Source organism: Vidua macroura, chromosome 9 (assembly GCF_024509145.1).
Source record: "Vidua macroura isolate BioBank_ID:100142 chromosome 9, ASM2450914v1, whole genome shotgun sequence".
Lineage (NCBI taxonomy): Eukaryota > Metazoa > Chordata > Aves > Passeriformes > Viduidae > Vidua > Vidua macroura.
The window spans coordinates 24,347,062-24,360,031 of record NC_071579.1 but is presented as its reverse complement, the minus strand read 5'-3'; the positions used below and the strand labels follow the sequence as shown (position 1 = coordinate 24,360,031).

The window sequence follows — 12,970 nt, the reverse complement described above, 5'->3', positions numbered from 1 at the left end:
CAACTACCTCTAAGCACACCATAGATCTGATTGCTCGTTTGAAACATTAGTTTTACATCTGGGGACTTATTTATTTATTTATTTATTTATTTATTTATTTATTTATTCATTTATTTATTTATTAGCGCCTCCCCACACTCCGGACATTACACCTCTGGAGGTCTTCGCACCTCTCACTGCCGGCCGCCCAGCACGGACTCCCCGCACGAATCCCCCTGGCATCCCCCCACCATCCAAAGGCACCGCACACCGGTTGTATTTCTTTTTTTACTATTCGTTACGTGCGTTACAAACCTTTGAGAGATCCGTGCCTCGCTGCGGCATCGGCGAGCCTGCATCCCGTTCCTCGGCATTTGGCGCTGTCTGCTCTCTCCCCCGCGGCCGCCGCGCTCCGCTCCCCGCCCCGGGGCTGACCCTCGGCGGAGATGCGCTCCCGGGATTTTCCTCTCCCTGGGGGAAAAAGGGGCTGTTCTGCTCCGGGCACCTCTGTCAGCTGAAGGGGGCGGGAGCTGCAGCCTTGAAGTAGAAAAGGAAGAAGGAAAAGCAGCGGGGCGAGGATGAGCGGTGCCGGACAGCGGTGGGCGGTGGGCTGAGCCTCCTGGGCACCGCGGGCTCGGGGGGAGGAGGAGGAGGCAGGAGAGGATGCGGCGGGGCAGGGATGCTGCGGCTGAACACACATCTGCCTAAGGAGAGCAACATCGTCCTCCGAGGGGAAGGAAGAAAGTGTGGGGAAAGCGTGGGAGCTCGCACAGAGCCCGCGGAGCTCTGCCGAGGACTGTCCGCCTGACACCCCAGCAAAGTTTCCTGAGCTCGGTGACGAGAGGGGAGGAGGGATGTGAGATCCTTCTCCCCGCAGCGCACAGCTGGGCTTCCAGCCTCGGTTCTGCTGGGACTAGCCATGGCTTTGTCATCCCCGACTGAAGGGTGAAGGTGAGACCCAGGGCAGCCGCTCTCTCCATCGCCTTCCCTGGCTCCAGGCTCCAGCCCAGGTAAGTATCCTCCCCTTCCAGACACCGAGGCTCTCTCTGGCCCTGCCAGAGAGTTTCCCAGCAGTTTGCACAGGAAAAAAAAGTCTTGTGCTTCTCCTGACAGCTAAATGTTGCATGCCTGTGTGTTTGTGAGCCTGCCTGTGTGGGGGGTGGCTGTAGCTGTCTGACTGCAATTTCAGTTTGCTGATCACTGTCATTATTTTTCTGTGCCATCACACCTCTGGAAAGGGGACTCATCTGTGGTCTGTCAAATATTTTTGTTGTACTGCTGCACTGAGACGGTGTGGAAGGATGACAGCTCAATTTCTCTCCACTACAACTAAGAGGGAAGCGTGCTTAGCTGTACATGCTGCTGGTGCTGCTGCTATGGCTTTAAACAATGCACCTAAAAAGCTGGCTGAATATGTCAGTATGCCCTTCAAGCTCTAGGAACTCTCAGAGATATGGATGAAAGTCTGTCTTTGTGCCCCTGAGAGTATAGGGAGGGGTGGCTATTCCCCTGGAAGGAATCATTATAGCCTCTGGATTTCTATCATGCCAGCTTGAGTGTGCAGCTTTTATTTTTGCATAGCAGTGCTTACAGTAGTGCATTTCAAGCTGAAATATTGTTTGGAGAAGAAACCTACACTCTAACTGATAAGAAAAGAACCTGTTTGAAACAAAGAGCCCAAAGAGAACTTCTTCCACTCCTGATGGAACAGAAGTTTGTCATTTTGATCAGGATAATTTGGCTGAAAAGTTGGTAATTTTTTAAGCCATTGATTTCACTGTAGTGAAAGGTAAGAGCTGCCAGATATCCTCAGGCAGGTCAGCAGTGGGAGCTGACCCACATCAGCCCATCCTTATGGCTAAGAAGGAGATGGAAAAGCATCAGCCTGTGCTTTAGGAGATGACAGAAGAGATGCTTCATGACAGTCAGAATAAACATGGATTTATGTTGTCATGGGGCCTTGTTAGGTACAGGATAGCAGAAGGCATTCTGCGGCTTTCTCGGTTTCTTTTGTGCTTTATCCTCCACTGCTCTGTTGGCTTTCTCAGCCCCATGTCATCTGGTGGTCTAACAGGAATCCCTTACGTCTAATCCCTGATGTTTCATATGGAGATCAAGACAAAAGCAACCACTGATCTACTGTCTATGTGTTCCCAGTCCAAACATTTCTATGTGCTGTTAGTTACCCTGTGGTGTGTGTGCAGATCACGTTCTGGCCCTGCAATCATGCTTGACTTCTAAGATCTTCTGCCCCCAGTCTGATGGGAGAGGGTCTAGGCAGGAATCTCCAGTGAGTCCATTGTTTTCTGCTGGGAAAGGTCCATTACCCCATGTAGGTGCTGCAAGCAAAGAAGAAGGGAAAGAAGTTTTGCCTTGGACACAGCATGGCCAGAACACTTCTGGTGCAGCTGTAGAGAGGGTGTGACAAGCTTAAGCCCCTGTGCTCAGGGACCTGTAACCATGAACAAAAATTACCAGGCAGAGAAAATGAGCTATGAGGGACCATGCTGGGTGATATCTCTGCAGCCTGGAAAGCAGCCAGAAACCACAGGTTCTCTTTGGAGTGGCTACAGGTGCCCACTGACAGATGGGATGGGCAACAGGTTGAAGCTCCTCTTGAAAATCTCAGGGGCAGCCAGACCTTTGGAGATGCCTTGCCTAAGAGCAAAAGCAGCTGGAATATTTAGTGTCCTGCTGGAGCCCAGCTGCCTGGCTCTTCCAGGAGGGAGAATTCCTTCAGACTGGAAGCAGGTGAGTGCTGAGAAGCCAGGAGGAAGAAAGCTGATGGAGTGAATCTGTGATGTTTTTTAACCATGAGAAGCCCCACAGTTCCCTGGGGAGAATGTGGGGCAAACCAAGGGGAAGAGCCACCCTGGGCTGTCTGCAACCTCTGTGTGCTAAAGGTTTGGGCTGGCATCTGCAGGAGCTGGTCTGCAAGCAGTGCAAAAATGTGTCTTTAACCAGAAGCTGTCTTGCTGCTGGTCCAGGGCTGGTGAAAGAGGCAGAATCAGGGCTCCAGCTCCCATCAGCATGCCAGGGCTCCCAGGCAGAACAATAGGACACTGCTAGGTAAACATGGATGTGTGTTAGCCTGGATGATGGAGAAAATGCCCTTTCTCTCTTACATGCTCTCAGTATCCTGAAAAATCTTTGCCTACTGAGAGACCTTTCCCCAGTCAGGCATCCCCAGATGAGGAAGGATTTAATCCTGTGATGCACCAGTCCCTGTCAGCTCCAGCTGTCTCACTGAATAGGAACTCTGCTGAAAGTTGACTGCTGCACACATTCAGGTCTAAACAAAAGCCCAAGCCAAGGAAATGAGATATGACACCTGACAGAGCAGCAGAGAGCTTTGCCTCAGCTGGAGTTGCCAGAAAATTTTATAACCTAGGAAACATGTTGAAAATGCCCGGCTGATCCCACTGGCGTGTTTCAGTGTGATGGGTGATGGCTTATTATTTGTTGTTGCTCTTTTGTTTGTTTGTTTTTGTGGGTTTGTTCAGTTTTGGGGGATTTGTTTTGGTTTGGTTGTGTTTGTTTTGTTTTTTTTGTTTAATTTAGTGGCTACATAGTGTTGATAGCACAGCAGAGATTCTTGGTTCTTGCCATAGAAACTGAGTGGTATCAGTTTTTTGCTGACAACACTTTTGAAAGGGATTTGACAGGAGAGGAGAGAAGAAGCTAGGGAGCTAGGCAGGAGAGGAAGGAAGAGCAGACTGCTATTGTTTGCAATCCAGCTGGGAAGAAAAATGCTCTCCTGCCTGTAAAATCAAAGACATCACCAGCAAACTGCTGAAAAATTGGCTTCTGGCAATTTGATTTCCCAGCAAGTATGGCAAACACAAATCCAGCTCTCATCACATCCAATAATCTCCTCCATGGAGAAGCTGCTACTGCCAGTTAGAGCTGTGTTACTGCCTTGGGTCCTAGGCAGATCCCCACACAGGCTCTTTTTCAACTTCAGCATCTCAGTTTCTATGAGCCTCCACCCTGGAGCTGATATTGCTCATGCTCAAGCCTTACAGAAGTTTGGGTTTATGGCTGCCGAGGCAAACAAGATTCCCAGTCCCCTTCTGTGGGGTCTCCTGTGATCACACCAAAGCCGGTGAGATGCATGGTAGGAAGCATTGGCTAGCTGACAAAACACCCACATTTGCTCCATTTTATTACAGACTTGTGTGACTGACAGGGTGTCATTCAGTTTCTGTGGATGGCTTTTGTATCACTGAGCATCCAAGTGCTACCTGCTCGAGGGATCTCCAGGGTTGCCTCCAACTCAGCCTCCCAGTATAGACATTTTTGGGGATGTTCTGGGTCATCTTCTGGGACCTTTTATTCCCTACTGTCTGGAAAGGCAATCTGGATGGCTCATTTCAATTACTGGAGAACTGAGACATGGAGCAAAGTGTCCCCCTTTCTGTCACAATTGTGGACCATTACCCATTCAAAAATACACCACCCTGGTACTGCAGCGAGGGATGTTCAGGGCAGTGCTGGATTCTGTTATTTTGGGCAGGTGTTGTGTGGGTGGTGACAAGCCCTGTGAGACCAGCTACGGCACAGGCTCTGGCCATGGCACGCTCGGATTCTCTTGGGCATCATCCACATGGATGGCAAAGGACATGGAGCACGCTGGGCTCAGTGCTCCAGCCTGAGAGTGACCACATGTGACCCCCACAGTCAGGGAGAGTTCAGCCTGGAAAGCAGGCTTGGATTTGTGCTTAGTTGCTGGGACCAGCAAACGCAGAGGCGATGCTGGTCACCAGGAATGGTGGGGGAAAGGTGCTTTGCTTCATTGCTCTCACAGCTGCTTCTTCATTCCTCTGCAGGATTTCAAGGCAACAGGAGACTGGAAACAGCCTTCTCAACACAGCATTCGCCCTGTGAGGACTGAGGTGACCTCCAAGACTCTTCCCAGCATGCTCAGTGAAAAGAGCAGTGCCTCTTTGTCCCAAAAACCCACCCAGAAAAAGACCCGACCCCAGGGCCTCCCCTCCCCTGCTCTCTGCTGTGCCTGTGGACTCTGCATCATGCTAGCAGGGATCAACATCACCTTAGTGGGAGCATTTGCCTTTGGGACCTTCCTCCCTGTGAACAACCCTCCCATCATCATCGGACCCATCTTGTTGGTGGTGGCCTTCACGTTCTTCGGTGCCTGCTGCATCTGCAGCCGGAGGCCCCCAGCCCACGGGGCCCGGAAATCCAAACCAGGTTCTAACATTGGGCTCATCAAACCTGGCAACACAGCCTTTGAAATTGAAACCAGCGAGCACACGGTGCAGGACACCACCGCTGTCCAGCTGAGCCCCACAAACTCCCCCATCTCCTCCAAAAAGTCCACACCGGTTCACGAGAACGCCAAGGCTTGCAAACTCTTCACCATGGAAGGCAACGGGCCGGTGGCCAAATACACCACAGGGGGAGAGGCCATACAGCTCAACCTGCCCAGGGACCTGGCCACATCCTAAACCCAGGCAAAGCTTTTTGTCAGCAGCCAGCCAAACGCTGCAATGGGTGGGCTGGAAATGTGCCATCAGTCAGAGGTGTGGGGAAGGTGCTTGTGAAAAGCCAGCAGACAGTCAGGTCTCTCTGAACCACTTTAACAGAGATGCACGCAACAGCAGAAATAAAAAAAAAAATCCAGATTTTTGCTGAAACATGCCCATTATAGAGTTTTAAAAAGAAAACTGGTAATGATGCTGCTGTGAAAAGATGATCTCGGTTCCTGGAAATACGCTGCCATTTTTGGGGAGCAGAGAGGAAGAGGGGAATGAATTAATTTGTCTGCTGTAATGTGGAAATGTGACAGTTGGAAGCAGAGACTACATGGGACTGACAAATGACAGCTCTTTCTTCTCAGAAGTGAAGTAATTCTTGGACATAAAAGAAGCAGGAATGCAGTAAATTACAGCTTGCTGCCACTCAGTCACAGAAGATTTCAGCATTTTTAGTGCCAGATTTTTTGGCAGTAGGGACAAAGCTATGTCTTTGCTACTGTAAAAGCAGTGTGAAACCATCTCTCCTCTGTCAAAAATTCTTGCCCCATCTTGCCCTCCTTCGGGTGATTTTACTGCCCATTCTAAGAGAAGGAACCACAAGGATCACCATCAGCACTGGTATTTTCCTCTCATGTTAATGAGTTTGAGCTGCAGCTGTGCTACTCCTCACAGTGTATTTCTTGCAAGATCAGTCAGGCTGAATCCTTGGGGATAAGCTCCAGGGGTAACCAGAAACTAACAGGAGCCTGCAAATTTAATTTTTGGGCCGTGATTATGTATTGAGTACAAGGCAACCTTCTTCCCATATTTTTGTGGAATGCTGGCCTGGGACACGCCTCGGGGCAGGGGGTAGATAACTGTATGGACTTCAGAATAGCTGTGCTGGAAGATGGTGACTGTACCACCTTCCCTGAAGTGACTGTGAGAGCCACTGCCCAGGAGTGGATCCTTGCTGCAGGAAATGGGCTGCTCAGTGTGCTCACGGGCTTGCAAAGCAGTGGGATGAGTTTGCAGAAGAGAATTTATCAAGAGCTGTTCCAAGCAAAGACGCCCCCTCTGCCTCAGAAAGACCCTAATCTGATGGAATAATGCTGCAAAGGATTTGTGTTCTTCTCTGGGTGACTCTGGCTGGGAACATGGTGCTGTGCTGATGGGCTTTGCTCTGACTCCTGTTCACGTGTGGGATCTGGGACCAGTATGAGGAAGGACAGCACTGCTAGGCAGGACTTTTATGTGCAGCAGCAAGAGAGTGGATTTTGAGTAGGACTGGCTGCACAGGTCCTCTGTTTATGGTAAATCTATATTTGAAATGAGGTTTTTGGGTCTTTGAGTGACAAGGAAATCATCTGGACCATACCACATCACTTCAGTGGCCCAGCTAGCCCAGAATCCAACATCTGACAAGGCTGAGAGCAAGGTCTGAAGAGGAACATAAAGACAGGGGAAAACCAGGATGCTGCTTGCCAGAAGTGCTTTCCCAGCTTCCAGTGTGCTATTGCTTAGGAGCTTCCTGAGCTGGAAGTAGTGCCTGTATGTAGCAGCCCTGAATAGATTTCTCCCCCATGAAATAATCCATTTGCACCTTGACTTTGTCTCTCAATTCTCATCATTTCTGATCCTGCAGCAGAGAGTTGCACACTTTGGCTTATTTTCATCCTGCATCCTACTACCTCCCTTTGATGGCTCAGATTTCCCAGGTTAGAAGGGTCAGCAAACAGCCCATGCCCTCACCACCACTCGGGTTTTTTGAGATGTGTTTTCCATGTCATGTTCCCTCCAGTCATCTCTCTCCTACAGCACTTTACATCTCTTGTAGCCAGAGGAAGGAAACACTTCCCATTTAGCCCAGCACCAGCTGCTTGCTCGGCTGAGGACAACACAGCCCTGAGGCTTTAGCCATCAGAACTCCATGTAGAGAGAGGTGGGAGGACTGAAGGGGAAGTGCTGGAGGAGAGAGAGGGGTTGTGGCATGGCCAAGGCTCCCCTTGGCCACCAGGTACCTCTGTGTGGCCAGGCTGTGAGAGCCATATGGGTGCTGTGCCGTGGACCACGTGTAGCCATGTGGGAGCTGGAGAGAAAGGCCATGGTGCTTGCAGAGGCCACACAGGAGCTGTCCTGGTTGCTCTGGGGAGCCCCTGGGCAGCTGATGGTCCCTGCATGAGCCCAGGTAGGATGAGGTTGAAGTAATTCCTTGACAAAAGGTTAACCAAAGAGTTGTAACGTGAGTCCTTGAGTCCTCCAGCAGTTTGCTGCCTCCAACAGCTCCTTCTCCACCGAGGAATTACATCTTGATTTTAGCAGGGCGGGTCTGTACTGATTAGGAGGAGAAGGGTGTTTGTGTAGGGCTGGGTAGGTGCGGGTTCAAGTCTTTGGTACAATCTCCAGGACCTGGGCAAGTCATTGATTTGTGCTGTGAGAGGGCAAGCACCTGCTCCCAGCTCCATGGAAAGCTGCTTTAAGGATGAGCATTGCCAAGGAGCAGGGTTGGTATTGGCACACCTGAATGTGGAGATTGCTCTGAGGTGGATGGGTGTGCACGGCCTGATCCCTGTGTGATTTCCCTTAGTGCTCATTTTCTTGGGGAGCTCTGCCCCCAGCACTGCCTGCCCTTTGGAATGCAGAAGCTGCTGTGCTGAGAAAAAGGCTCCCTCAATTTTGTCTGCCCATAAGTGCTGTAGCAATTAAGCAGAACAGCTTGCTGATGTAGGTTTGATTCCCAGCTTGCTGGCCTCACTGGCATTCGACAGCTTGGAAGTCTTTTAGAGACATTTTCCATGTGAATATGGTTACTGCAAGAGTTTTCTTTGAGCACTCGGAGCCAAACAATTAGTAAAATCAAGTGATAACCACACAATTCCTTTCTTTGTTCACTGAAGTCTTGAAAGCCAGGACTGGAGAGTATCCTGGAATCACTCCTTATCACAGCTGCCCTGTGAAATGCTACCAGAGATGGACAATACAATGCCTGACCGAGAGATGACAACCAGCAGAGATGGTGTCTGGGCAGGCAGAGGGGCAGGACCAGTGAGATGCTGATGCCCTGGTGTGATGGGTGTGCCCAGCAAGCCGTGAGCACAGCTGCCTGCCCAGCAAGGTGGCCATGAGAACATCAGCTGCCTTCCTGCTCTTGCCTTCTTCTGTCTTTTGTAATTTCCATGTCTGTCTGTCTGCTCACCCCCATGATCAGCTGTGCCTGATGTTGTTGTGAATCTCGTGCCTCCTTGTGCAGTGGGAGATAAGGAGAGTTCCTAGTTCTCCAAGTCAGCATTTCTGGTGTGAGTCTTTTTTTAAAAATTGCTATGTCTGTGTGTGCAATGTGGAACTTGGAAAAGAGAGACACATTAAAATAATTGCACTCAGAAAGCATTTGGCCTGCCTGCTTTTTCATTCTAACAACCACCTTCTCCTTTATCCCCAGACTGTGTGTGCCCAGTCCTGTTTCTGTTCATTTTGCCCCGTTCTCCTCACTCTCCTGCTTGTTTTCCCAGACAGTGCAAGCAGCTGCAAGGAAAAAGTGTCCCTAAGAATTCACATTGCCTCTCAAATGCCACTTTTCCTTGAAGTCCTGGTTGCCTAACACTAGTCCCACTGCAGACTCCCGCTATCATTGCTTTGACTAACACAGGAATAACCAAATCCAGCCATTTTTGGCTGCAGGTGGGTGTTTAACCCCCAGCTGGGTACCTGAACAGGCCAGATGTGAACTGTGGGCCTCTGAGATCTCAGGGACACAGGAGGAAGGAGCAGGGCTGTGGGCTGGGGTGGGTGAGGACTGTGGGCTGTTCTGATTCAGTGTCTCTGAATCAGAGAGGCTGGACTGGATTATTTCAGCTGATCCTCCCCAGCCCTGGGTAGAGATGATATTTAATTTATGGTGCAGGGGAGGGAGCTGTACCTGTGTGTGCCTGTGTGTGTCTAGGATTGGTGCTGTCACCTTTCCGTGCTCGTTCTGGGCTTAGCCCAACATGGTCTCTTGGAGATGAGTCAAGGAGGGATGGCACAGTGCGAATAAAGAGGATTTGAGAGCCTTGCAAATTCACCTCGTCAAAGGGCTTCTCTCCCATGTGCAGCCAAGTGATTTGAGATGAGAGGAAATCTCTCCATTCCAGGCAGCCTGGCTGGTTAAAGACCTGAGAAATTAGCTGGCTAAGAAGGCTCCACTGACAATATGTGTAAAATGAAAACCTTTTCCCTTCAGAAAGGATTTTTTTTTTTTTACTGCTAGGAAAAACTCCCTGGAAAGGTTTTTCCTTTTTAAAAGCGAGGCCAGAGCAAAAAGCACGGAGGAGAGTTTGCTGAGCATCCACTGCCATCCTCCTGGACTTGCAGCCTGTAGCATTCCTGCTACAGGAATTCCTGCTACAGCAGCTGCTCTGCACTAACCTGAGCTTCTCTTTCCATCTGGAAGAATAAACCAGAAACATTCTATGAAATGTAATTAGCTTTTTCTAATTTCCAGCCCAAATTTATCTGTGGCTGGTTTATTTCCTTTTATCCTTCTACCAACAATGGCTTTTAACCAAGACGCCTTTTAACCTCCTGGAAATGTTTATCCCTGAAACATTTTAGGTTTGCTGCAGATTTCCTGGAGCTTTTCTTTCAACAGGCTGAGCTGACTGATTCCTTCCATCCTTCCCTCCTGTGAAATGCTCACCTTTGCCCAGGAGTCCTTACTTCTCTCTGCCTTATTCCTCCTTCTTTTGCAGGACTCCCAAGTCCACAGTGAAGTACAAACCTTCCAGGTCTGTCTTGTGCAAGAAACTGGGCATTTTCCTTGCATAAGGAAAGGAAGAGGGGGGGAAAATATCACCATGTGATATTATGCTAGGCCATGCTATATATGGCTAGGGCATGCGATATTAGGCTGGGCCATACTATATGAGGTTAGGCCATGTGATATGAGGCTAGGCCATGCTATATGAGCCTAGGGCATGCTATATTATGCTAGGCCATGCTATCTGAGCCTAGGGGATGCTATATGAGGTTAGGCCATGTGATATTATGCTGGGCCATGCTATAAGAGGCTGGGGCATGCAATATGAAGGCAGATCATGTGATATTAGGCCAGGCCATCCAATATTATGCTGGGCCATGCTATATTAAGGTGGGCCATGCTATAGATGGCTAGGGCATGCAATAATATGCTAGGCCATGCTATATGAGGTTAGGCCATGTGATATGAGGCTAGGCCATGCTATATGAGCCTAGGGCATGCTATATTATGCTGAGCCATGCTATATGAGGTTAGGCCATGCAATATTAGGCTGGGCCATGCTATATATGGCTAGGGCATGGGATATTAGGCTGGGCCATGCTATATGAGGTTAGGCCATGTGATATGAGGCCAGGCCATGCTATATGAGGCTAGGCCATGTAATATTATGCTAGGCCATGCTATATATGGCTAGGGCATGCGATATTATGCTAGGCTGTGCTATATGAGGCCAGGCCATGCAGTAAGAACCTAGGCTATGCTATATTATGCTAGGCCATGGAATAAGAACCTAGGCCATGCTATATGAGGCTAGGCCATGTAATATTATGCTAGGCCATGCTATATATGGCTAGGGCATGCGATATTATGCTGGGCCATGCTATATTAGGCCAGGCCATGCTATATTAAATTGGGCCATGCTATATAAGGCTAGGGCATGCGATATGAAGGCAGGCCATGCTATATATGGCTAGGGCATGCAATATTATGCTAGGCTGTGCTATATGAGGCCAGGCCATGCAGTAAGAACCTAGACTATGCTATATTACGCTAGGCCATGGAATAAGAACCTAGGCCATGCTATATGAGGCCAGGCCATGCTGTATTATGGTTGGCCATGGTATATGAGGCCAGGTTCTGCTATTAAGGCTAGGCCATGTGATATTATGCTAGGTCATGCTATATGAGGCTAGGCCATGCAATAGTATGCTGGGCCATGCTATATGAGGTTGGGCCATGCTATATGAGGTTAAGCCATACTATATTAAGGTGGGCCATGCTATATATGACTAGGGCATGCAATATTATGCTCGGCCATGCTATATGAGGCCAGGCCATGCAATATTATGCTGGGCCATGCTATATTAAGGTGGGCCATGCTATATATGGCCAGGGCATGCTATATTATGCTGGGCCATGCTATATGAGGTTAGACCATGCTATATTAAGGTGGGCCATGCTATATATGGCTAGGGCATGTGATATTATGCTGGGCCATGCTATATATGGCCAGGGCATGCGATATTATGCTGGCCCATGCTATATGAGGCCAGGCCATGCTATATTAAGTTGGGCCATGCTATATAAGGCTAGGGCATGCGATATGAAGGCAGGCCATGCTATATATGGCTAGGGCATGCAATATTATGCTAGGCTGTGCTATATGAGGCCAGGCCATGCAGTAAGAACCTAGGCTATGCTATATTATGCTAGGCCATGGAATAAGAACCTAGGCCATGCTTTTTGAGGCTAGGCCATGCTGTATTATGGTTGGCCATGGTATATGAGGCCAGGTCATGCTATTAAGGCTTGGCCATGTGATATTAGGCTAGGTCATGCTATATGAGGCTAGGCCATGCAATAGTATGCTGGGCCGTGCTATATTATGCTAGGCCATGCTATATGAGCCTAGGGCATGCTATATTAGGCTGGGCCATGCTATATGAGGTTAGGCCATGTGATATGAGGCTAGGCCATGCTATATGAGCCTAGGGCATGCTATATTATGCTAGGCAATGCTATATGAGCCTAGGGGATGCTATATGAGGTTAGGCCATGTGATATTATGCTGGGCCATGCTATAAGAGGCTGGGGCATGCAATATGAAGGCAGATCATGTGATATTAGGCCAGGCCATGCAATATTATGCTGGGCCATGCTATATTAAGGTGGGCCATGCTATAGATGGCTAGGCCATGCAATAATATGCTAGGCCATGCTATATGAGGTTAGGCCATGTGATATGAGGCTAGGCCATGCTATATGAGCCTAGGGCATGCTATATTATGCTGAGCCATGCTATATGAGGTTAGGCCATGCACTATTAGGCTGGGCCATGCTATATATGGCTAGGGCATGCGATATTATGCTGGGCCATGCTATATGAGGTTAGGCCATGTGATATGAGGCCAGGCCATGCTATATGAGGCTAGGCCATGTAATATTATGCTAGGCCATGCTATATATGGCTAGGGCATGCGATATTATGCTGGGCCATGCTATATTAGGCCAGGCTATGCTATATTAAATTGGGCCATGCTATATAAGGCTAGGGCATGCGATATGAAGGCAGGCCATGCTATATATGGCTAGGGCATGCAATATTATGCTAGGCTGTGCTATATGAGGCCAGGCCATGCAGTAAGAACCTAGGCTATGCTATATTACGCTAGGCCATGGAATAAGAACCTAGGCCATGCTATATGAGGCCAGGCCATGCTGTATTATGGTTGGCCATGGTATATGAGGCCAGGACATGCTATTAAGGCTAGGCCATGTG

General features: G+C 49.1%; 1 protein-coding gene across 1 annotated transcript; it reads left to right on the top strand.

Annotated features, from left to right (window-relative positions):
* Positions 1 to 4,898: 4,898 nt before the first annotated feature.
* Positions 4,899 to 8,805, top strand: TMEM275 (transmembrane protein 275). The gene has a single exon (XM_053985157.1). It carries the CDS (start codon positions 4,899 to 4,901, stop codon positions 5,445 to 5,447), a length of 549 nt encoding a protein of 182 aa, XP_053841132.1. The 3' UTR covers positions 5,448 to 8,805.
* Positions 8,806 to 12,970: the final 4,165 nt, after the last annotated feature.